General features: G+C 39.8%; 1 protein-coding gene across 10 annotated transcripts; it reads right to left on the bottom strand.

Annotated features, from left to right (window-relative positions):
* Positions 1-352: 352 nt before the first annotated feature.
* Positions 353-22,794, bottom strand: LOC117396945 (bromodomain-containing protein 3-like). Of its 10 annotated transcripts, none has more exons than XM_033995347.3 (13): positions 22,672-22,794; positions 15,449-15,781; positions 14,703-14,840; positions 13,775-13,919; positions 13,200-13,387; positions 12,504-12,875; positions 11,514-11,642; positions 10,528-10,737; positions 10,008-10,076; positions 8,451-8,695; positions 7,414-7,706; positions 6,885-7,013; positions 353-4,488 (listed from the first exon to the last, which is right to left on the bottom strand). In XM_033995347.3, exons 2-13 carry the CDS (start codon positions 15,647-15,649, stop codon positions 4,367-4,369), a joined length of 2,241 nt encoding a protein of 746 aa, XP_033851238.2. In that variant the 5' UTR covers positions 15,650-15,781; positions 22,672-22,794; the 3' UTR covers positions 353-4,366. The 10 variants fall into 10 exon arrangements, with proteins under 10 accessions (XP_033851238.2, XP_058861548.1, XP_058861549.1 ...); XM_059005565.1 differs by having other exon boundaries at positions 353-4,485; XM_059005566.1 differs by having other exon boundaries at positions 10,543-10,737; positions 22,672-22,793.
* Between the last annotated feature and the right edge of the window lie 324 nt (positions 22,795-23,118).

The raw sequence follows: 23,118 nt of genomic DNA, 5'->3' as shown, positions 1-23,118 counted from the left end.
ACCTCTGGGAAAGATGTGTACTAGATTTCATCCACTTTGATTATTGCGATCTTTTAATCATATTCTAAGCACCACATTATGTATGCACATTGTAACAGATCAAAAGTATGTACAAATAATTATCAAAAGTGGCATGCGTACCTTTAATGGTTATTCTTGAGTAGAAGTTTATCTACAAGATTATGAAGTTAGTTGCTGACTTAAACATTGAGATAGTGAAGTAATATGTGGATTAACTTATAATACAAAACAAATGCATTTCAAGAAATCTCATTTCAGTGCTACTATAGAAGCACACAAAAGAAGAGCTCAGAAGAGAATGGGTGCAACTTTCACATAATTCTGAACACAATTTATAGATTTTTCTTTTAGTTTTTGATGTTTATTTATGAAAACAAAACAAGCCCCATATGAGATACAGGGACCCTGGTTAGCAGTTACATCAAATATTAGCTTCTAATTCACCCTCCCTTCCCCCTCCTCCCATTTTGGCTCAGAGGCCAGTGTTGCAATAAACAAGCCTAAAACTACTTACAATGAATCCTTGTCCCTCCCCCCATTGACTGACATTTACAGGAAGATACTATAAACAGCTCCAAAAAAAGGTATAAGAAAGAATTACAATAAATCTGCATGCACATCATACATTAAAAGTAAACTTTGTTTTAAAATATAAAAACTATTATATCTTGGTCAGGGCCTAAAAAACAAACAAAGTGGCGAATATATATATTTTGATATAATTTTTTTTCTTTTTCTTTCAACTCATCAGTCGCTAAAAGGAAACCCAGAAGGTATTATATTGTGAACGGCACACAGAGGCATTAGTCTGTAGAATTTGTGTCGGGACTTGCATGACAATGCTGTTGATCTGGACACAGAACAGAAGCAAATTCATGAGTGTCTTACCGTTTTTTTTGTTTGTTTTTTAGCACAGTGGATATCGGCTGTGTCTGCATTTAATGCAAAACGTTAATGCTTTAAAACTATCTAATGTTACATTAAATAGAATGTCAAAACACAACCCAGTCTGTTTAATCACAGGGGGGAAACAAAAAGAAATCAGCTATTGATCATATGACGTGTATGTGTGTGTATATACATATACACACACACACACAGGGATAGACCAGCACATTTTGAAACCAATACTTTTTTTGCCAAGTTATTTTTGGGGGATCAATATTGGTGCAACATTGTCAAAAATATTCGATTTGGTGGAAAAACTAGTCAACAGTTTAGTCATTGCGGTGGGAGGTTTAAGAGAGTGAATCAAAAATTGTCAGTCTATCGAAACTTCTTGTGTTTGGTAATTTAGCAGTCTACCAAGTTCTTACTGTCCAGCTCTAAGAGAAACACAGCAGCAGGAACCCTCCCAGACCACTAATCACACACACAGCGTAAATCTAATAATGCAATCTCTGCATTTCCATTTAATCTAGCTGCATATCAGTATTGGTTTGTGTTAGACCAGATGCACAAGAACCAGCACCAGCATCACCAGTATTGGTCTTTCCCTATGATTTAAAATACGTCTTTATTTTTGAGCTTCCCTCTAATAAGCACAGAAGCAAAAATCATTCTGGGGTGTTGTGGGTACATTCATTACTGATTCCCAGCCTGCCAAACATGTGTCTCCCCTGCTGAACAGTAACAGGCTCCTGCCATGAACTCGTCGTCCCACACTGCTGCAGCTCCTGTTCCTGCCAGCTGGAGTCACTGTGGTGCAGAACAAGAACCTGCAGCTGGTGACCAGGAAGACACTACCTCAAACAAACAATACTAGTCCTATCTACTGAGAAGCAACATTATACAGCATATTACAAGATATACTTTAAAAATGTTAAAAACAGTGGAGACAGTCTAAAGTGTAACCGTTACAGAACAGGGACCCCGGGAGCTCCAATGTTTTTATTTTTTTAAGTTTTTTTTTTTTTTATAAAAAGGAAGAAAAAAAAAGTCAATTTTAGGCTACAAGTTTGTAATATTCAATATCCTAAAATTAAAGAATGAGACGATCTGTTGGGCAAACAGAATTGTCCAATACCCACAGTAGCCTCCCTTAACAGAATTTACATAAGTCAGTCTTCTCGGTGAATATTTTCAGTGTTTTTTTTGTTTTTTTTTGTGGACAGGGCTAAAACAGCTCAATACTGTCAATACTGTCTACCACAACAGAACACTATTATGCTGTATAAATCCAGGCTATAAACAGGTATTTGAAAAAATCCAGAGGTCATTACTACAAACCCTATCACTCTTTAGTTTGCACCTTCACATTTTCATTTTGAGATGATAATCTCCACCAAAAAGTGCCAGCACTGCTGCAAAACTGAAGCAACTGCGCCACCTGCTGGCATGAACCAAAACACCTATTGTATAGGTTCCAGTTCCTACCAGTCAAGGTCGAAAGATGCAAGCTAACAAAAAACCCACAAAAGTGGCAATGAAAACAATGCTGGGTGGCCTCTGCATCACCGTTTAGCAAGTGAATTAGTCATATCTCAAACTCTTACAAACGACTTCAAAAGCTTAAAAATAACATTGATACAAAATCTTAATTTATAAAGTTTACTATGTGACTTAATGAAGACCCATTTCATCCTAACTGAATTTACTTGCATGGCCAGTTGAGAATCAACAGGGTCATCTCCTGTTAAAGGGCAAGCAACTTTGCAAGTTGCGTAAAAAAAGTTTTAAAAAGGGAGGCGGGTATATATTTTGAAACTTCATAACCAAGTTATATCTGATAAAGTCTATGCTTTAAGCACCATATCATTTACAACTGAATTAGGTGGACTTTCACAATAAGTACTAGAGAGCACTAGCCCATGTTAGAAGCCTGTTAAAAGCCTTAGTATCTTGAACCTTTCATTATAACAAAGACATGGTTTCCATCGCAATCCAGTGCAGAAGCTAAAAACACTTCCACACGGCAAAACATTTTCACTTCGTAATAGCATTACCACCCTCTCTAGGGGCCTTCAGCTGCTTTCTGCTCAGAACACTTCACAACTTGTCTAGCACATAGTGCCCCTGCAATGGGTATGCATTTAAAGCCTCAAACAATGGTGGATGCAGCTACAGAGCAAGATCTTTTAAACCATACAAGCTCAATGTCCAATGTGATGGGCAGTCACACAAGCCACAGATGTGACTGTACCATGAGTGGACCTTCACAAGTTACAGATTCAGCCTTAAAACAAAGGGGTCACATATAAAAGGTGGATATTTATATATGCACAAGGACAAAATAAAACTAAATCAACATTCTATTAAAAAAAATAAAAAAAATAAATGAAGTTTAATTTGTCTTCAAATTGCAACCAGTTCTCTGAAGGAATGTATTTTCGGTTAGATCCCAATGACGTGCGTGTTCAGATTAAAATAACCCCATTCCTAATAAAAACTTTAAGCACACAGCTTTGGCAGTCAGATGCAGACTTGCACCCACACCCTATCTGAAGCCCCAGACAAAGCACCTGCACAGGTATACAGCCGTGTAATACAGACCCTGTAAGATTTCTCCGAGTTGTTTTCTGTTGGCGGACATTTCAGATAGATGCCTATGTAACGATGGAGGTTGACAACAAACAAACGCCTTTTACGTTCTCATGCACATATTCTAAAACCATTTACTTAAGATGCCAAATAAATAAGGTAGATATAATTACATGCAAAGGCAGGGGTTTGTGTTACTGGAATGTGATGAGGGTGCACAGGTCAAATTCTAGGCTAGACTGTGCATGTATATATTTAGAAGTAAAATAAACAAAAAAAGAAGCTTAAAAAAAAAAAATCAAGATGTAAAAGTAATTTAAGATCGAATCCCAGCACACTGTGCAATGTTAAAATTGAGTTATAACTTGGCAAAAATGTTTGCTTGATTTTAAACTTAAAAAAAGTTTACAAACACCGTACTATGTATTTATTTTTAAAATAAATATCACAACAGCAGGGACTTGTAAAATCTGAACTTTCTCCCCTTTGTATTTTCTGCTAATTTTGCTCTAATCTAGAATTCCACGCAGGGAAAAACAAAAAGGATACCTCATCCCACACCCAACCCAACTGAGGCCTGTTTCCAAACATTAACAGTTTAACCACCTTTGCACTTCACTATGCTTGCTTACACTTTTTTTTTTTTTTTTTTTTTTAAATAGTCTTTATAAAAATGTTAAATGTTCTGACTGTGTAACTTTCTTTTATTTAAAAAAAAATCTAAGTCTCCAGAGGGAAACTACCAATTTCTGACTGCATACAATGTTTTCTGTATTTGAAAAAAATTAAACAAAAAAAAAAAAAAAAAAACACAATTAAAAAAAAATGTTCCAGGTTTTGTTTTTTGTGTACGTTTGTTGTTTTTTTAATCCGAGTCGCTGCTGTCGGAGCTTGATCCGCTAGAACTACTGCTCCCAGAATCTGAAGAGCTGCTGCTTCCACTTAATCTTGAAGGGCCGCCTGCTGGGCCAGAGCCTGCCTTCTCTGCTGTGAAACAGAACAGAACAGCACATTAACCCACCACTGCCTTCAAAAGAGACACACAGCACCTTATTCACACAACACATCTATGCCCTGAAGTGTTCAGAGCTGACAAATCTTGCTGCTTGTGCATTTTCATTCGTTTTATACAGCTGTGGCCAAAATCACCTAGAAATTTTAGGATTGAGACAATTTAAAATAAAACAAATAAATATGAACATAATTTAGATATTTTAATTTAACATCATGTAATCAAAGAAACTACACAATTATATGGTAAGGGTCTACCGGAAGCCTAGCAGTACAGTACTTCATGTTAGATTTTGAAACATCACATTTTTTAATTAGTCAGTTTTTCGTTAAGTATATGGAAAACTACAAAGCGGTATGTAATTCAAGACGTTAACGTAACATTATTCAGCAGATTTTATTCGACTTTATGAAGCAAAATGAAACTATTCTAAATCGGGTGATGCAAAACCTTTGGCCACAGCTGTAGGTCTCAGATGTCCAGTACACAAATATTTTCATTTGAACACAAGGTTACTATCTGAGGGTGCAGTTACTTCTCCAGCGCCTTCTTTCTCTGTCATTACCCAACCAGCTGCTGTCCCTTTTGAATGACACGCTTTCAAGCCAGTAATATGCTTTGACCCAGAAGACACTGCTGAGGTGAAATGACCTAGGAAGTGCATTATAAGGCATGGAAACAAATACCTTTCTTTAACCTCTTTTAGCACCAGATATTCTTTAAAATGAAAACACGTGAAAATGTGTGTTTTCAAAACTGCACATTTTAGACCTATATAGCAAATCAAAGTGCACAGCAATAAAGATTTAGGGATATATTGGTGTTAAAGCCCGTCATTGAAAAAGGGACTTTAGTTTCACTTTTAGTATTCAACAGCTTGTGAAATGTATTCCCTTGTTGCGTGTGGCAATAGCCACAAGAAAAAGGTCAAGGCCGGTACATTTATCAAAAATAAAATAAAAATCTTAAAAACTTTAAAACTTTTACATTTTTTAGTTACTTACCATTGCTTTCTTGTGCTGTCTTATTGTAGTCAGGTTTTAAATAAATCCATTTTTGGTACACATTTACGGTTCTGTAGCGATAACCAGTTTATATATCGATTTGGCAAAAATAAATCACCAAGGCTACTTCATCAGGGAATGTGCACATTTTTACTCAGGATCTAGAAAACTGTGCAGATGTCCAATTATAAGCAAATATTTAGCAAAATCATCACCTACAGAACCTGGACACAGAAACCAAACACGGTTTGGAAAAAAAACTCCAACAATAAGACAGACAGCACAAGGAAGTGACAATATAATTACTGTAGCTTATATAATACAAAGACATGATGTTCTGTATCTCTAACTTGAATCTCCACTAGGAGCAGCCCTGTGTAGCATTGTCTAGAGTGCCACCTTTTGATGGTGCTGCAAGTGTTTCTTGATTCGTAACAGTCAGTGAATATTTTATTTCTTATAAAGCTAATGTACTGTTTTCTCTGCATTTGGTTGTGGTGTCTTTTGGTGCACATTTTAAAACACAATCTGTACAAAGCTTCACAGCACAGACAGGAATAGAGGGCGTTCACTATAAATGTGTCCCTCCTATATCTGTGCTGTGGATGGGCTGTAGTCCCCATCGCTGGGGACGAACAAACAAACATGCAAACACACACACACAAAAAGATGGAAAAAAAAAATCAAATGAAATGACTTGAAACAAAACACAGAAAGGTCCCGTCTTCGATTACGAATTTTCCCTCAGGCACGTCTGATTGTGCTTTATATTGCCTTCACACTCTTAAACCTGCCGCAGACACTGCTACTATGTGTGCTCCGCCACTGCAAACGACTGTTACACAAGCGCTCGAAAAAAATGAGGTTACAACGACGATATCAACCAGTCACAACGTCTCTCCTTTGAAATCACAAGCGCAAAACCAGCTGTCTGCAGTTGCATTACAGCAATGAACCTGAAGCAGGCTTTACTGGCTGCATGGTAGAATTACCGGTTGTGTTGCTCTCTGCGGACATGGAAAGGCACAGGGTCGAAAAAGGACGGACATCTAAAAATATGAGCAGCGTCTTTGGGACCAATTCCATTTAAGGCTCAAAAAAACTAAACATGCTATTCTGATTGGGAGAGTGGAGCCACCAGAAGGGAACTTCTAACGTGAACAAAACTAAAAACTGATTCCAGACAGTTGGCCAAAAAAAATATTAAAAATGGAAAAAACAACAAAACAACAACAAAGTTGAACCCCTGGTTGTCTCTTGGATTCTTCTCTGCCTGCTATGTTTTTTTTTCGTTGCTTTCTTTTTAAAGTCCAGCCCAGCCAGCAGCCTGTACGTCAAGCCGCTTGCTAACCCTGCAACACAGGTACCTTTTTTGGGCGGTTTCTTGTTGTTGTTCAGCTGTCCACTCACGTCCTGCAGCCTCTTTTCTAACTCTTTCTTCTTTTCCTGAGCAAGCTCCTCCTTAGACTTCGCACTTTGTTTTTTCCCTGTGCCAGCTGCGGATGAAACACACAGCCCTGTACAGTAAGTACAGGGATCGATCTAAGATCGCAAAGCTGTGTTAACAAAAAGCGCAGGCCAGGACTCTCTTTTCTTCTTTTTCTAACAAAGAAAAAAAAAAGGAAAATGCACCGCCAAGCAATGCATAGCTCATTCTAGAACCTCACTGTCTTGGACAATGGGCGCGGAGCTCATTCTAGAATAGCACATTCTTAGCCAAGTAAAGCACACTCTAAAAGAAAAACAACCAACAGACGTGCACAGGGGTAGGGGAGTAGCTCTAGTAGAACACCACGGTTCATTCTTCTATAACCGGAAGCAAACCGACTATCGCAGCTAACAGCAGGGTAACTCCCCCTGAAGACGAGCTCTCCTTTCCGGGCGTCTCGTACTTACGTAAAGGTTTGCGCTGTTTTTTCTGTAAACAAGACTTGACATATCGCTCGAGTTCGCGCAGCGTGGAAGGTTTGAGCGTTTCGAAGTCGATCTCGATCTCGTCTGGGTTGGAGTCCCTGAGCGAAGGCTCTCTGGATTGGATGATGTGAACCACACGGCCCAGCTTCTCTCCGGGCAGCCTGTTGATGTCCAGGCTGAGCTGCCTCTTCTCGTCGTACGTCATCGGCAAAGAGTCTTCCTCCTCCTCCGATTCGTAGCCGGCGGCCGGAGGTTTTGCTCCCTTCTTCAGTTGCCTGAAATCGTTTTATTAGAATTGTATCACACATCTTTCATTTTATGTAAAAAAAAAAAAAAACTTCAGCCATATACCTGGCTTTATCCAGGACAAAAGTCTATCATTTACTCTAACTAGTTTTGCTGATAAGTGATAAAGGCTGATGTTGCATTATGAACTGCCCTAAAACAGCATATTGAAGACCTAGTTGCTTTAAGGTATTATCCCTGCCATATTTAGTGTACAGACTATTTGAACCTTGAGATCAAGGGCAAAGAATTTCATGTCTTGCTTTTGATATGAAATTACCTAATTAATGTGTAGTGTTTCATGCACAGGATGACAATTCGTGTAAGGAAGTGAGCTGACCAGCTTCCTGTATGTTTTTCCATGACTAATCCAAACAAGATATGCTACTAAATTTCCAGCCCAGTTATATTAAATTCAGATGAGCAGTTCCCAAGATAGAGCTTAGCTGATCAGGTATTAGTACTGTAAACGTGTTACACTTATATCCACAGCATGTAAAACAAATACTTCAAAGCAATGCCAAAGTGCAAGGCTTCCACAGCCCAACCACGTGGAGGCCAGAAATGATGAACATGACCCTTGAACTCGATGGAACGTCCATACCAATTTTCATTAGAATTGGATGACTCTTTCTCAAAACAGAACTTAAAAATGTGAAGTATGAAGTCTGCCTCTACTGCTTCTCCATTGCCTCTGTATTTCTTCCCCGTGATGCAGAGCTAGTCAGCATTACCTGGTTGCTGTGGTGGTGCTGTTTGCCTTCTTGGCCGGGGCTTTCTTTTGCTGGGTCTGTTTTGCTGGTTGCGTCGACTTGGGCTTCTTCTCCTCTTCCACCTTCACCTTGTTGTGTTTTTCCTTGTCTTTCTCTTTGTCTTTCTTCTTCTTCTCTTTCTCCTTCTCCTTCTTTTCCTTCTTCTTCTTTGGTTTACTTACCGGGGCCTGGGAGAGAGCCGCCAGCTGTTCGTGGACTGCTTTTAGCTGTGGAGAGACAGAGGGGTCAGTGTGCTGTTGGGGGCCTGGAAGCTACACTCGGCACGGGGGGGGGGGGGGTAGGGGGGTGAGGGCTGCCAAAGCCAAGGTGAGAGACAGGGCGGGAGGGATTGTGGATGTTTATATCAAATGGGCATACTTAAGAGGACTACCTCCATGGAACTGAGTTTTCCTACCATTGGTTTGCTTCATTATTCTTTGTTGCCCTGATTAAGATGTATATCTGCTCACAATGTTAAGCTGAGATGCAGGGCAGTAAATTGCTTCCCCACTGCAGCACTAAGCAGAGTTGCTTGGTTCTAATATCTATTCCGGCATAGCGGTAGGGTTTTTAGAAGGTTAATGCAGCACTAAAGAAGCAATGCACAAAGCTTATTGCAACCCCAGAGCCAAGCTGACACATTTTTATATATCTCACACTCTTACTGTGCTTGCAAGTTACTTTATATAAAAAAGGGGGGGTGGGGGCTGGGGGAGAAAAACTGCAGAGAGGATACACAATGAAAGAGATAACAAATTTTTTTTTTTTTTTTTAAGCTACCCCCAAAGAACCCTTGTGTTTTCTGTTTATCCCATTCGTAATGAACCATTTACTTATGACGATAGACTTAATTAAGTTATTTGTTTCATGGATTAAACATTACCGTTGCTATGGAGAGCTCTGAATCCACAGCTTTATGAAGCTGCTATAGTGACGTCATTGCTACAAGCTGCCCTCCCCACACGCGCGGTATAAAGTATGTTACAGAACAGACCCCTATGTTTGGCTCTGGTGGCGCAATACAAAGCAAGCAGCCACGCAGACAATATGAAATAAGTGAAATGAATGAAAGCAAGTCTGAAAACACGGGAAATGAAGTATGCAGAGGGAGAATAATAGAGCACACCAAGGTTAGAGCACACAAAAAAAAATGGAGTAAATCCTTTAATGTTCTCTTATTTTGAATTTATCCAATTACCAACATAAACTTCACCATTTCAACTGTTGCCATTAAGCACTGAGTGTGGCCATAGCATTGAGACAGGCAGAGACTGTAATGTGTGGCACAGCAGAGTTCTCTGAAGCATAAGGATAAGCAGTACATGAGGAGCCTTGCGCTTCTGTCTTGTAACTACCATTACTTTGGAGACTGCAATCCGATTATTGTTAGCTCTCCAGAGCTATCATCTTTAAAAAAAAAATAAATAAATAAAATAAAAAAATCAGTCACCTCCCATCTTAACCCTCTACCGCATAAATTAAGGTGCTTTATAAGAAATAAGGAGTTAGTGGGGTACCTGAAAATAAAAAGTAAATCACCTGATAACTTTTGGCACACCCGTTTTTTTTTCCTGCCCTGTTACCATTGGGGCGATCCACAGTGATTTGCTGGTAAAAAAGTTAAAGTGACATCAGGGGACAAGATATTTACCAAAAGACCATGTTTAACGTGTTAAGACAATAGAATAATTATTTGTTGATGCATAAACAATAGGTTAATAAAAAAAGTGCCACCAAAAGGCAGCGAAAATGAACGATAAACAAAAAAAACAGTTTTAACAGATAAAACAGCATGCATTTGAAGGTTTAACAAAACTAACAAAGACAGGAGATGTACTGTAATCAAACTGCTAACAGGATGCGGTAGAGGGTTAATTCATATTTGATTCAGTTCTTTTTTAAATCATTGTTAATTGACTCGTGTTAATACGTCGGTTGAATACAGTACTTTCTTTCGTTTTTTGCATGGCTGTAAAACAGTAGTCCTGTGGAACTTGACAGGAAATGGAATCTAAAAAAACTCAGGTCTCTTTCCAGTCTTTGTTGTGTTGAAACCCACCTGTTCTGAACCCACCTGTTCCTGCAGCTCGGCGAGCCGGGTGGCCCGCTCCTCCTCGGAGTCGGAGCTGTCCGAGTCGGACGAGGTGTCTCCGCTGCTCTCGCTACTCTCCGTGCTCTTGCTGACCACAGGGGCGGCCGGCGGCGCGGGGGGAGGGGCCTCCTCCACCGGCTCGTCGGGCATCTTGGCGAAGCGCATCTCGAACACGTCCTGCCGATGGGAGAGGATTGGGACAGGGCCCAGTCAGGGGGTGCTTGAGTATAAGATGATATGTTGAGCGCGTCTCATTGTTGTAAGAGTTGTCATCTCATGCAGTTTGAGCGAGAGGCCCAGTCTGCTCAAACTGCAGAATGATGACTTACTGTAAGAGACACTCTACACCCAACAGTCAATTACAAATCACAAGAACAATAATTGTACTCTCAAAACTACAAGACCCCTGTGATCTGGACACAAGGCAAGATGTCCTGGAATGTTTTCTCCGACTGAACTTTAAAAGAGAATGTTTGAAGTTGTAAATTAATATCTTGACATGCTTTTCTGTGATGTTCACAAATCTGGTTTGAATTAAACCCTACATTTTAAGCGGATGCCTTGCCGGTGTAGTGTATGTGGGGAATACTGGGTTGTCAGGGAGAGGGTTAAATTCCTCCCTGCCCTGTCGGTTAATGTTGGTGATGGTTAGTGTGTTTTTGTGTGTGCTGTACTGTGTTGAAATTGAAGGGTATCGGTACAGTCGTTTTTTTTGTTTAAAGCATTTATTTTGGCCACTGCGCCTGTTTGTTTGGTTTGTTCGTGTTTGGTTGTTTGTAATAAACGTGCGCAATAGCGCTTAAACCTGCAGCTTCTTGTGTCTGAATCTCTCTCTCCCTGACGGAAACAAGCCTTGCCAGTGATGCTACCCGGTCACAGGGGTCTATTAATAGCAATGTACATATTTACCAGTGCTGATGTGACAATGCCATAGTCTTAGGGAGCCAACATACCTGTAGTTTCCTTGCCATAGCCACCACTTCATGATCTGGAGGATTGTACTTGTAGCAATTTGAGAACATTAACCGGATGTCAGCCGCAAACCCCTGTGCGTCCTGGTAATCCCGGCCGTCCATCTTTTTCTGCGAGCAACAAAACATAGCGATTTCTTACTTTCCAATCACCAAATACGACATGAATAGACTTCTAGGTTTCTGGTTCTACGCTGTACAGCTGAAATGTTTTTTTTCTTTAACTGCAGAACTGTATTCATTCAACTGTGTTCCCACGACAACAGGTTCCTAGGTTCCGATTCCATTTTGAAAAGTAAACAACTGTTTCTACTCAAATCCATGGTTACATGATGAAGGTATTCTTGAAAGCTGTGCATGTGTGTGTCCCAAACTGGTCCAATAAAAGCTAATCAATAGCAGTACTTTCTGACTGGAAACTAGTGAATTAATCAAAGCACTGCTGCAGTGGAAGTCACACTGGAGCAGTGGAGATTCACAGGACTATCAGTGTTTTCACTCAGTAATTCAACAGAACAGCCAGTGAAGCCTTGATACAGAGGACATGTGCTTATTAAAATGTGCATTATATATGCAAAATTATTATTTAATAAATGTGGTCCAAATAATCCTAATTCTTTAGCTCAACTACAATAACTAATGTTTTCGCCTCTCATCTCTAACTTTTCTGTCTGGAAACCAGGTTACAAAATGTTATTTAGAATAATGACTGCTTAAAATTAGTCTATTTTTTCTGTTACCTAGTCACTCTAATTAAAAGGGTTAGATCAGTGTTTCTCAAATGCTGCTTTCGTTAAGCCCATTTCATTGCCATTGTGTGACCTTCTGTTTGGCCAGCCACAATAAAGTAGAGGATATTCAAGTATAGAGCAGCCCTCGGTGGCCACCCAATATTTTGGCAGGGTTATATGATGATATGCCCCACCAACTTCTGTTATAGAAATGTTGTTACAGTAGTGGGAAGGGACGTACTTTGACGGTACTGAGGTCCATGGGGTGCTTGATGATTTCGTGGTAGTCGTGCAATTCCAAGGCCTCTGCATCGACAGGTTTGTAGAAGGGCCAAGCATAAGCAGCGTGCTTTTTGGAAAGCATCTCCTTGAGTATGTTATCACAGTACTTCAAGTGCTCGGTGAGCTTCCCCTTCTTGCCCGCATGCTGGGGCACCTCCCCATCCTCCAAGTCCTTCTTGGGGGGCTTGATGGGCCGCCCCGTGCTCTCCCGCCGAGACAACACTTTGGCTTGTTTGGGGTCCAGCAGGGGGGTGGGCGACTCGCTACGGCTGGCCGTGATCGCAGAAGTGGTGGGAGTCGTCGTGTCCGCTTTCCGCTTCACACCTTTTTTCTACGGAGCAAAACAAAGAAATAAAACAAGAGAAAAACAGCAAGCCATGAAGTGATTGAAACAGCCAGAATGGATTGATAGCAAACTGTTGCAACTACGGTTCACTGGTTAATCGATGAAAACGCAATATACTGCTTTACTTTTTTGGACTTTGCTACGACATATCAAATATAACACAAATGTAATACTGCTGTTATTCATGCAGGAAACATTTGTGCCCATGCACTTTTCATCAGCAATCTTTTCCTCAGCTTGGGGGGGTTGTGGGACATACAAGGACAGCATGATCAGGTCCTTCCCACCCACACAGCAGACAGAACCTACCTTGATGACTGGCTGTGCTGAAGGAACAACGGGTATCATGGGGGCGGCCGCTTGAACTGGCGGGACATTGGGGGTGATGGTTGGAACAGGGGTCGCTGCGATGACGGGAGTCTGAGATACTACTGGAGAGGTGTTTGGAAAAGATGCAGGCGGAGACACTGAGGACACTGCAGACTCCTGCGGGCTTTCTGCAAAACAACAACAAAAGCATCCTAATTAATAAGCGAGGACATGCAATTTTGTAAACTTGAAGAACAGGCACGTGGCCAGTATAGGGGACAGTTCTACAAGGGAATAAAAGCTTTACTGGACAAGCAAAAAAGTGTACTTGCTGCAATAGTGCAAGCACACTTAAACATAGGAAGAGCTATGAACCTAATTAAACATTACGTGAGCTTTTGTGTGATTTGAGTCACAAGTTAGTGTCTTACTCAAGAATAGAATGCCACAAACTTATGCAGAAAGAAAAAGGATGTACAGTCGTCTTATACCAGACAGAGCTTTATTAACTTATCTTCCTATAGCCGCACTAGGACTCCCTGGTACAGCACAGTGGTATTTCTCATTTGTCCTACCTGCCGTCAATGCTCCTGCTGGCTTGCGTCCTTTGCCCTTGGGTGCTGGAGGGAGCATCTCCACCTCTTCTTGGGGCATCTGAGCCACTTTTTGTAGAAAGATTTTCTCCAAAGCCTGCGCCATCAGAACAATATCATCTGTGGGCTAAGCAAGAGCAGAACAAGCAGGGTGAGGTGGAGACAAGAAGAGAGATCACCTGCAAACATCTTTGATGGATTTTGGGACAATGTCTCGGTTCAATCGGTTAATAAAAGGGTTATTTTTTATTTTCCTGCTACTTTTTGGTTGGCAAGAATGGGCTGAATACTGACATATGCATGGTGGGTAACAGTGCCGAACATATATTGACACAAACACTATGTCAACCTGCTTGCTAACACTCAGCACTGCAGATCACCTTTCAATGTGAAGACAGCTGACTGAAGATTAAAATAGCATCAGCCAAGAGATTAGTCATATTTTAACTTTCTTAAACTCAAGAGATGACAAGCCTGTTAGTGACAGTAAGCATTTTAATGCACGGCACATTAAATACAGCATATTAACAATCATTAAAATGTGATCACTCTCTTCCGGACTTTATCCCTGATGACTAATAAGCTTTGCCCGCTAGAGGGATACCATAACCCAAATCTTGTCTACACATTTTACATTCCAGTAATATTTTCTGCAAACTTACTTTTTAATGCTTCACAATGACTTGCAGCGTTCTGTTGCCAAGACAGACGACCACAAATTCAGTGTTTATGGTTTTGTGTTGCAGAATCAATAATTTAATTTATTTGTGTTTATTTCTTACGTATTACCAACTGAAGACCTGGGTAAATGATTTAGTACAAATATTTTTAAAACACAAAAAATACCTTCAATAATGTACTTTTAATTGGTCCATTATTATTATTTATTTCTTAACCATTCCATCCTTACCTTATTATAAATGTAACAGTTTGTAAACATTGTGTTGAAATCCTGCATACATTCACTGGCACTCCAGTAGTAGTTATTCTCCAGTCTTTTCTTAATCGTCCCCATGTCCATAGGAACCTTGATTATTTTATGATAATCCTGTTTAATACAAATGAGAAGAAAATGCATTACATAAAGAATACAATGATGCTAGTTCTGTAGAATCTAATACTAAACAGTCAATTTAGAAGTTTGTCCAGGTTCTTTTCTGGGAACTATTTTAAACTTAAATACTGGACAGAAAAAACTTTTTCTAACAGTCTGATTTGTTTCCCCACTGATCTTTCATAGATACATTTTAAAGTTGTGCTAAAACAGAAGCTAAACACATTAAAACACACTCCACTGGCTGTTATAAATCTGACACAAAAGTAAATCGATATGCTACAGACAGCGCTTGTGAGCCTACAAGAGGTAAGGGAGTAACTGGGTAGAAATACAAAGCACCATTTTCAAATTGCATGAGAATACCAGTAGTTTTACACATTTCAAAAAAAGAGGTCTCCCTATATTCTACCTCTACAAAAGCCCACACTAGTCTATCAAGTTATTCAAACTCTCTATATAAATGAATGATTACTTCCATCGTCCACAATTGATATCGGGATGTAACATAAACACAAATAAAAGCACACTGCTTCCCTGGCTTTGACCCTGCTTAATGAATATGGACAAGTCAGTGGAATATTAGTAATAAGACTACATACTGGGAGGCCTAATTTGATGGCATCCACTGGCGTATAAAAGGGCCAGGCAAACTGGTGTTTCCAGAGCGTCTTCACCACGACGTTTTGCATGTACTGCAGCTGATTGGTCTTCCTGCCGGGCTTGCTGGGGTTGGTGTACTCAGGCGGTGGCAGGTTGACGGTGGACTGGGGAGCCGGGGCTGCTGAGGTGACCGCCGACATCCTTTCCCTCTTTTTGTTGTTGTTTTCTTTCGTTCTTTTTCCGTGTCTTCAATGGATTCTGTATTCCTCTATGTGCTCTTTACTCCCCAAATGGGACCCACATCCCATCTCCAGGGCCAGACCTTGTGACCTCTAAAAGAGGGGGGGGGAAACAGTGGTGAGAATGAGTATGAAAAGAACATGCGTTAGTGCATGGGTGTAGTTTAGCTGACACAATTGAAAGAAACTGAATTCGTTCTACATTCTAATCCTATTATTGCATTGTCGACCTATCCACCAGCATCAGAAAAAATGTTCAATCCTAGACCCAAAAGAAAACAGTGGAGGATGATTCCTGTAGCTTAATGAAGATATTGCATGACAGTTCAGGTGTACTCTTCTTAACATTTATAGGTGGTATATCAAGTTCAATACCTGGTTTACTAGCTTGACCACTGCAGCAATAACTGCAGATTTTGCAATCACACACAGCCATGGTTTGGCTAATTATACAACACTATAGACTAATTAATTATATAATGCACCAGGCAAGGTGCAGGAAAGCAATAAAAATCCTCTATTTGGGAATTCATAGCAGTTTCTTTCCTGTGTGATTCTTGGGATGGGAAAAATGTAACTTGCCTTTACGCAAAGTTAAGTTTGGAATATATCCCTTACTTACAGAATAAGGGTACGGCAGAAAAATATCAGGCAAGACAAAATACATTTTATATAGTTTGAAGCTGCCAAAACATGGATAAGTGTTTTTTTTTCTTTGGTGAAGTGTGTGGAATAGGAGAGACAGAAGACTGTCTAGTTTACCTAAAACTCCACTTTTCTAAAGTTTGGCTGCTTGAAATATCAAACAGTAAATGCAATTCCTGCTTGCAAAAGACATTTCTAGTCTTGCACCGAGGAGCATAAGAAACAGATCAGAAACACCTTCAGTGTCCATGCTGCATGGCTTGCATGAACATTCACTTTAATATATTTTTACATTTGTTTCCAGCTAAACTTGACTGATTTTTGGATCTGTGCCCGACGCTAGCAACTGCAAATCGCCAAGACTTAAATCACACGTTTGGATTCGTTACACAAAAAAGGAACATATTAAGGATAACAATCTACCGACATGACATCACTTCAATATTCCATACAGCCCCAATTGTACCTGTGGGAGGAAACCGGGAATCCTAGATGGCTAAGCTATGGTACAGCGCCAGAGTAGAGAAGTATGGAAACTGCACACTTGAAGAGTATATGCCATGTCGATGCCACCTGTTTTATAGTTTAGTATGTTGTACCACGAAAAAGCAGGAATGGCATCAGTTTGACAACCTCCTTTACTCAGTAATTTGGGGTAAAGCCAGCCTTCCAGGGTAAGACACATGTTAGCTATGGAATGGATAAACTGCAGCTGACCACTGATATAAATAAAGTGAGCATATCTGCTACATCTTTTGCACAGCCAGGCATAAATATTAGAATGCCAGAATAATGTCCTTCATGGACAGTCAAATGCTGTACTAGAACTCCCGGTTGAAGTCCTGTTGCTAATGAATAAATACACTATCAAAGTAAATTGAAAAGTCTACCCGTGTCTGTATTCCCCTGCAAAGGGCAAATCAAGTCTGCCTACAGTACATACTACAACGACGCGCGTGTTGAATCTAGGAAAGCTTGTGAGGCTTACTACAATACTTCTAAAAGCCTTGTTGAATTGATCTGACGATATCTATTCCTATGCTTTTGTTTTTCGTATATTTTGTTAAATCTGCATGTTCTGTTTATGCAGTACATTTGATAAGAGGGCTTCACTATACCCACTACATCATTTGTGACCTGCTATTCACCCTGCATGAAGTTTGGAAAACAGTTTACCAGTAATTAATAATTACTGGTATTCAACACAAAAAAAGGGATCTGCACGCCAGCGTCTTGCTTCACTAATCTATGTAATGAGCTCTTTAAAAGTTACAGTAACAGCAGGGATGGCAATATAAATACGTCCGGTTTCCCAAGGCTACCTAGAAAAAAAATCAAGACGGACCATCACATTTGATTTATGGCAGTTCATGGGACTCCTGTCTTGCTTAGTATAAGCAATAAATTACTAGCGATTTCAGAAGCCTGCAGTCCAACTGCAATCAAGCTACAGAAAAAAAAGCAGTCCCGTTTCTGATTAACATTTGCCTGTGTTATACCAATTCAGCTCCAACTGCTAAAGAACTTGCAGTCAACTCCCAGTCGACTCTGTATCCTGAAGATGGTGATTTGTTGTTGAAGCAGATGCTGAACATGTGCGAGCATGTGCTGGAGAACATCCCAGTTTATTCCCCAGGCCTAGCTGTGCCTGTCGTCATAACCAAAATCTTGCTTACTACCAGCATGACAGTCTACATTAATCCAAAATGTATTTCTATTCCAGATAACCATTTGTTGTTTTTTGTTTTGTTTTTTTAATAAATATTTAGTCGTCGCCAATGGTTTTTTTTACCCTGGTTTTCTCTCCAATTTGGAATGTCCAATTAGGGGTCGTTGGTGCGCGGTGAACCGGGCGGCGCTCGGCCAATTGTGCGCCGCCCCCTAGGAACCCCTGGTCACGGTCGGCAGTGACATAGCCTGGATTCGAACCTGCGATCTCCAGGCTATAGGGCGCATCCTGCACTCCACGTGGAACGCCTTTACTGGATGCGCCATGCGGGAGCCCTCCAGATTACCATTTATATAGAATATGCTGTACAGGCAATTCTGCGTCTGTCCCCCCCCCCCCCCCGCCCCCAATCAGTGGGGCTATAGACACATCCTTTTAACTTCCATCTGCAAGGTTTCACAACATTGTTTAAAATGACCAAGGTTTTCCTTCTGATTGTGCACAAAATCAATGATCATCTCTTAACAAGGAATCACTTACCCAAGAAATACTAAAATAGGAGTACTATACAGAGGCTCTAAAAAAAACCGTAAAACCGAGTCAAATCACGACAAAGCCTGGATCCTAAACCTAGGGGATATAAAAACAGGGAAAAAATAAACATTTAGGCCATTTTAAAGTGACTCACTGCAACAGTAAATACAACTGGTTGACTTAGCCATACATTCCCATTAGTAAGTTGCTTTTATAAGACAGACATATTACAGTAGAGGACCTAATTATGTCTTTACAGTATAGGAAAACTAGCAGAGATCCATACAGCACATTCATGCAAGCATGCTACTCAGCCAAGAAGTGTGCATGGAAGGCATGTACTGAAAGTAAGGTGACAAATATCAACAACCTCAAGTTAGTTCACTGAACCGACTGGAGAAAGCAAATGCTTTTGATCAGAGAAGTAGAATCTGGGGCTCTTGTTAACCAAGTTACAGCTCTCCCAGACTCCCTGGGATCAGCGCATTATAAAACACCCTCAGGAGGTTGTGTGACGCACAATAAACACTGAATGAAGACTAATTTGTTTTCAAGTGGCCATTGTGAAGGATATGATAATGCAAGTTGAAAACAACATACAACAATCTTTGTTGTCAGGAATGCTGGTCGTCTTCCACTATGCATTTAAAAAGACCAGTGTCAGGGTTCAGGATGAAGACATGAAAGCTAGCCCATTAATTCCCAACCTTGTCTATGGGGTAAAGAAAACAAATCACTATTGCACAGAACTTAGTACACAGCGCATTGACAGTCTGCATGGTAAGGTTTTGCCAGACCTCCTGAGCCCATACAGACTGGCAACAGTGAATTTAAAAGAATCTGAAATTGTGATACAGAAATGGGGTAAAAGTTCTTTAAACTTAATACAATTCTCCTTCACCCAAAAAAAGTTTCATAACTAAAGCTAACAGGCAAATACAGCATGCATGCTAAATAAAACTACTGCCAACCATGGATCACCCATTCAGAGGAAACTATTTAGGCAGGCTGCTCATTTTCTAACATAAAAGTTCAGAGCAAAAGATAACCTTTCAAAGCCTGTCTGGCAATCAGACCCTGTTATACTCAGAGCAAGGAGTTTGCGACACTGGTATTTTGGCATGGTCAAGTGGGGAATCCCCCCCCCCCCCCGACGACATGTTACGCTTCAACCAGGTTTTGGGAGTGCAATTAATCACTTCAAGATCACCTCTAGCAAACCCAGGTCACGTTTCAAGACAGAGTTCAAATTGATGATCAAAACCCCCCAATAAACACAGTATTCAAATCACTGTCACCAGTGCACCCTTTCCATTCTAACCGAGTGCCCTGCTCACATACTGGACATCCTCGCAGCTCTGCATCTCCAGGACGTTAGAACAGGGTTATCCTGTAATGTAGGTATATAAAAAGAAAAACCTCAAAGCGGGCTGATTAATAGATAAGGACGGACTGAGACGAGCCTGACCCTAATTATCTCTTCAAGACCCGGTGAGGGATTACTGGGGAGATCAATTCCTTGAGAATATTCTCTTTCTGATGAAGGTTGTTTTTTATCTCAGCTTGATACCTCCTTCATCTTGAACTGATTTTCTGTATATACGCCAAAAAATGTTTTAAATATTGATAGATCTCAAATCGCACCAGGGTACAAATCAGTTTGTGGGGAGGGTGGGAGGCTGTTTAAACCAATCAAAGCTGCCTCTGCAAGTTAGCTGGGATTTTACAGCTACAAGTATCCTTTGACACATACCTCCAGTACTGTACATGGTAAAATGGAAATTTCACCTTAAAGAAATTAGGTTTGCTATTCAACGCCTATTACAAAAGTACAAGTGACCATGACCAATTGTGTTTTATAACAGCACAGACAATCCTATCACAGTGGCTATTTTAATTTTATTGCAAATGATCTGTTTTACACATCAAAACATTTATTTAGGGCATTGCATGAAAACTAGCTGGACCGATATCAAATAATGTGATTATTACAAAGAAAGAACACTGCATCGACTTGGAAATAAACATTAAAATGCAACAAATGTCACGTTCTTGGATGCAAGCAAGTTCAAATAAGAAGCATAGAAATCATTTGCTTTAAGGCAAGTGTTTTGGGGGGGGTGTGTGTGAAGCACATGGGAGCTGTTTTTCAATAACATTGAAAAGAAGTTTCATAGACGTGAAGGGAATTCACACACTGTCAAAACAAATGACTTTTACTGGAATACAAACACCCATACATTGCTACTATAAACTATTGGAACTTTCTCAGTGAACCTATGATGCACTTTAAAACAAACACTGAAAGGAATGGTTCATCAATACACACAGATTTTCAAAGTAAACATATCTGTCATCAGACTAGACTGCTTAACTACTTGCTATCACTTGGCAAAATGCTGTAATCATATAGATTTTGTATTGTCAGAAAACGGGTGTATTTACTACTGTACTGAGAATTGTATGCCAAGAGCATTGAAAATTAATTCACACCTTCTGAACACAAACTGCAAAAATCTTTTAACAACTCTGTTAAAATTGGGTTAAAACGTGAAAAACTACTTAGTCTACACTAGTGGTGCATTTAAATGCAATAGTATCATTGTCAGCTCTTAAACATTTCTCACGCTGTATCGCATTGATTTTTACATTCCAAAATAAACCTAATACTTTTCGCAAATCCCTTTATAAAGAAAAGCCTGGTTAACACAGTCTTGAAAAATAATGGCAAACGCTCGCGAATGTCTGGCACACAGTCTACAAAATCTTAGGTTATTATTTTTTTGTTTTTGTTTAGGAAAACCACGTTTTTATCCTCAATGAACGTTTTCAGTAATAACAGGCAATTAAAAAAAAAAAATCTTGTTTGTTTTCTTAATTATGCATCCCTAAATAAAATCACACGCAGATAGTGTACTACTGGTAATAAGAAAACCACACCAGCCTTTCCTCTGTAAAATAACTGGTATTATTTACCTCTACCGCCCCCTCCTTCTATAGAATGGAATGTAAACGACCGCGGTTATACAACAATCTAAAACCACAGTAATAAAGGTCCAAAAATGTTTACCTTAAACACACGTCTATTGCAAGAATCAGCTAAAAGTATGTATTTAAGAGGCTAACAACTGCGACCAGAGCTGTTTTTTTTAAACAATTAATGACATGTATGTAGCATTTGCGCGGCATTTCAAAGTGGTAAGCCAGGTAACAGTAATTTGTTTAATAAAACAACTGAAAGAAACAGTATCGACAACACAAACTCATATGATCAGAATCACTTGTTTCTACAGTAAATGCACTTAATTCGCGCGTGCCTACACAGTATTCACTTCTGGCAATCCAGATTTAAGAAAAGAAAAAACGCCGTTTACTCGTTGCATTTTATATTGTTTTGGTGCAATACTGCACCCGTATAATTTGTTATTATTATTACTGTGGTGGTTTGTGTTGAACAAATAAAAATGTCCAACAGCAAAAAATATACAAATAAAAAGGGTATATAATAACATAAGCCAAAAGCCAACACCGAGTAACACTTGTGTGTAATAAAGCGCTTAAATCAAATTCCACAGATAACTTTGCTGTTAACATAATGGAGACATTTAAAACAAAACATGCAACAGATAACATTTTACGGCAAGATAAAATAATTTACTGGATGCAAATACGGAACACGCCGAGTCCTGTCCTTTTGAAATACGGTACGTTCTCCACACATTCTCCTTTAAAAGATGGCGGGCAGGGGTAGATTCTGTGTAAAAAAAAAAAATGCCTGGCTCCAACATTTACTCCTTTCCCCACACGATATACGGCAGCTTTTCGCTACATTTACGAAACCTCGCATGTATGTAAGTCAGTATAGTGTAGAAAACGCTCATTTCCTTACAACCACATTATATTTTCTCGATCAGAAACACACAATCTATGGACTCCCCTACCAAATCAGGCTTTGTTATATTGTTGCAATGCACAGAGCAGCTTTGTTAAAAAATAATAATAATACTAATAATAATAACACTTTTATAAATCCTATGCGTTTGTTTCTCAAACTGCTGTACAGTTAACTAGCGTGTAAAATCCCAAACTAAGCAATAATGAGAGAAATAAAAGAGGAATATTTTTAATGTATTACTTTTCCCCTCAGCGGCTCCAACAGCGTTTCGCTTGCAGTCGTTCTAGTAGCTCTTCTTTTATTTTAACAGAGAAACATAATAGAAGAGCTGCTGGGAGCCTCCTGCCCATGCGCTGTCTCGCTGGGCCTCATGGGAGCTGTAGTTCTCCGCTCCGGCTTTTGCTCATGAAACGAAAGGAAACGGTGCAGAAGCCAAGGACTACACCTTCCAGAATACAACGCGGGCAGTTGAGTTGCTGTTTTTTGGCCCAGTCAACAGAACGGCGCTCTTTGGCTTTAGGGAAAAGAAAGGTTTATGCATAGTATTGATGTTTAAAATCCAAAACAGTTAATGTACAACTCAAACGAGTTTATAGTATTGATCATCTGTGTAGTAATTGTTGTGTTAATTAAGTTTCGCGGTCTAATAATGTCTAGTGCTAGGCAACACAGGCCATTTGGTTTGTC

Source organism: Acipenser ruthenus, chromosome 31 (genome assembly GCF_902713425.1).
Source record: "Acipenser ruthenus chromosome 31, fAciRut3.2 maternal haplotype, whole genome shotgun sequence".
NCBI lineage: Eukaryota > Metazoa > Chordata > Actinopteri > Acipenseriformes > Acipenseridae > Acipenser > Acipenser ruthenus.
This window is presented reverse-complemented; position numbering and strand designations above follow the sequence as displayed.

Bases quoted from the DNA above. Each gene is read 5' to 3' on its own strand.
- LOC117396945 (XM_033995347.3), bottom strand. From the start codon at position 15,649: ATGTCGGCGGTCACCTCAGCAGCCCCGGCTCCCCAGTCCACCGTCAAC. The intron at 11,643-12,503 runs GTACGTCCCTTC...TGTTGCTCGCAG, and splicing joins TGGACCTCAGTACCGTCAAA to AAAAAGATGGACGGCCGGGA. The intron at 4,489-6,884 runs GTACCTGTGTTG...TCTGTTTCACAG, and splicing joins CAAGAAACCGCCCAAAAAAG to CAGAGAAGGCAGGCTCTGGC.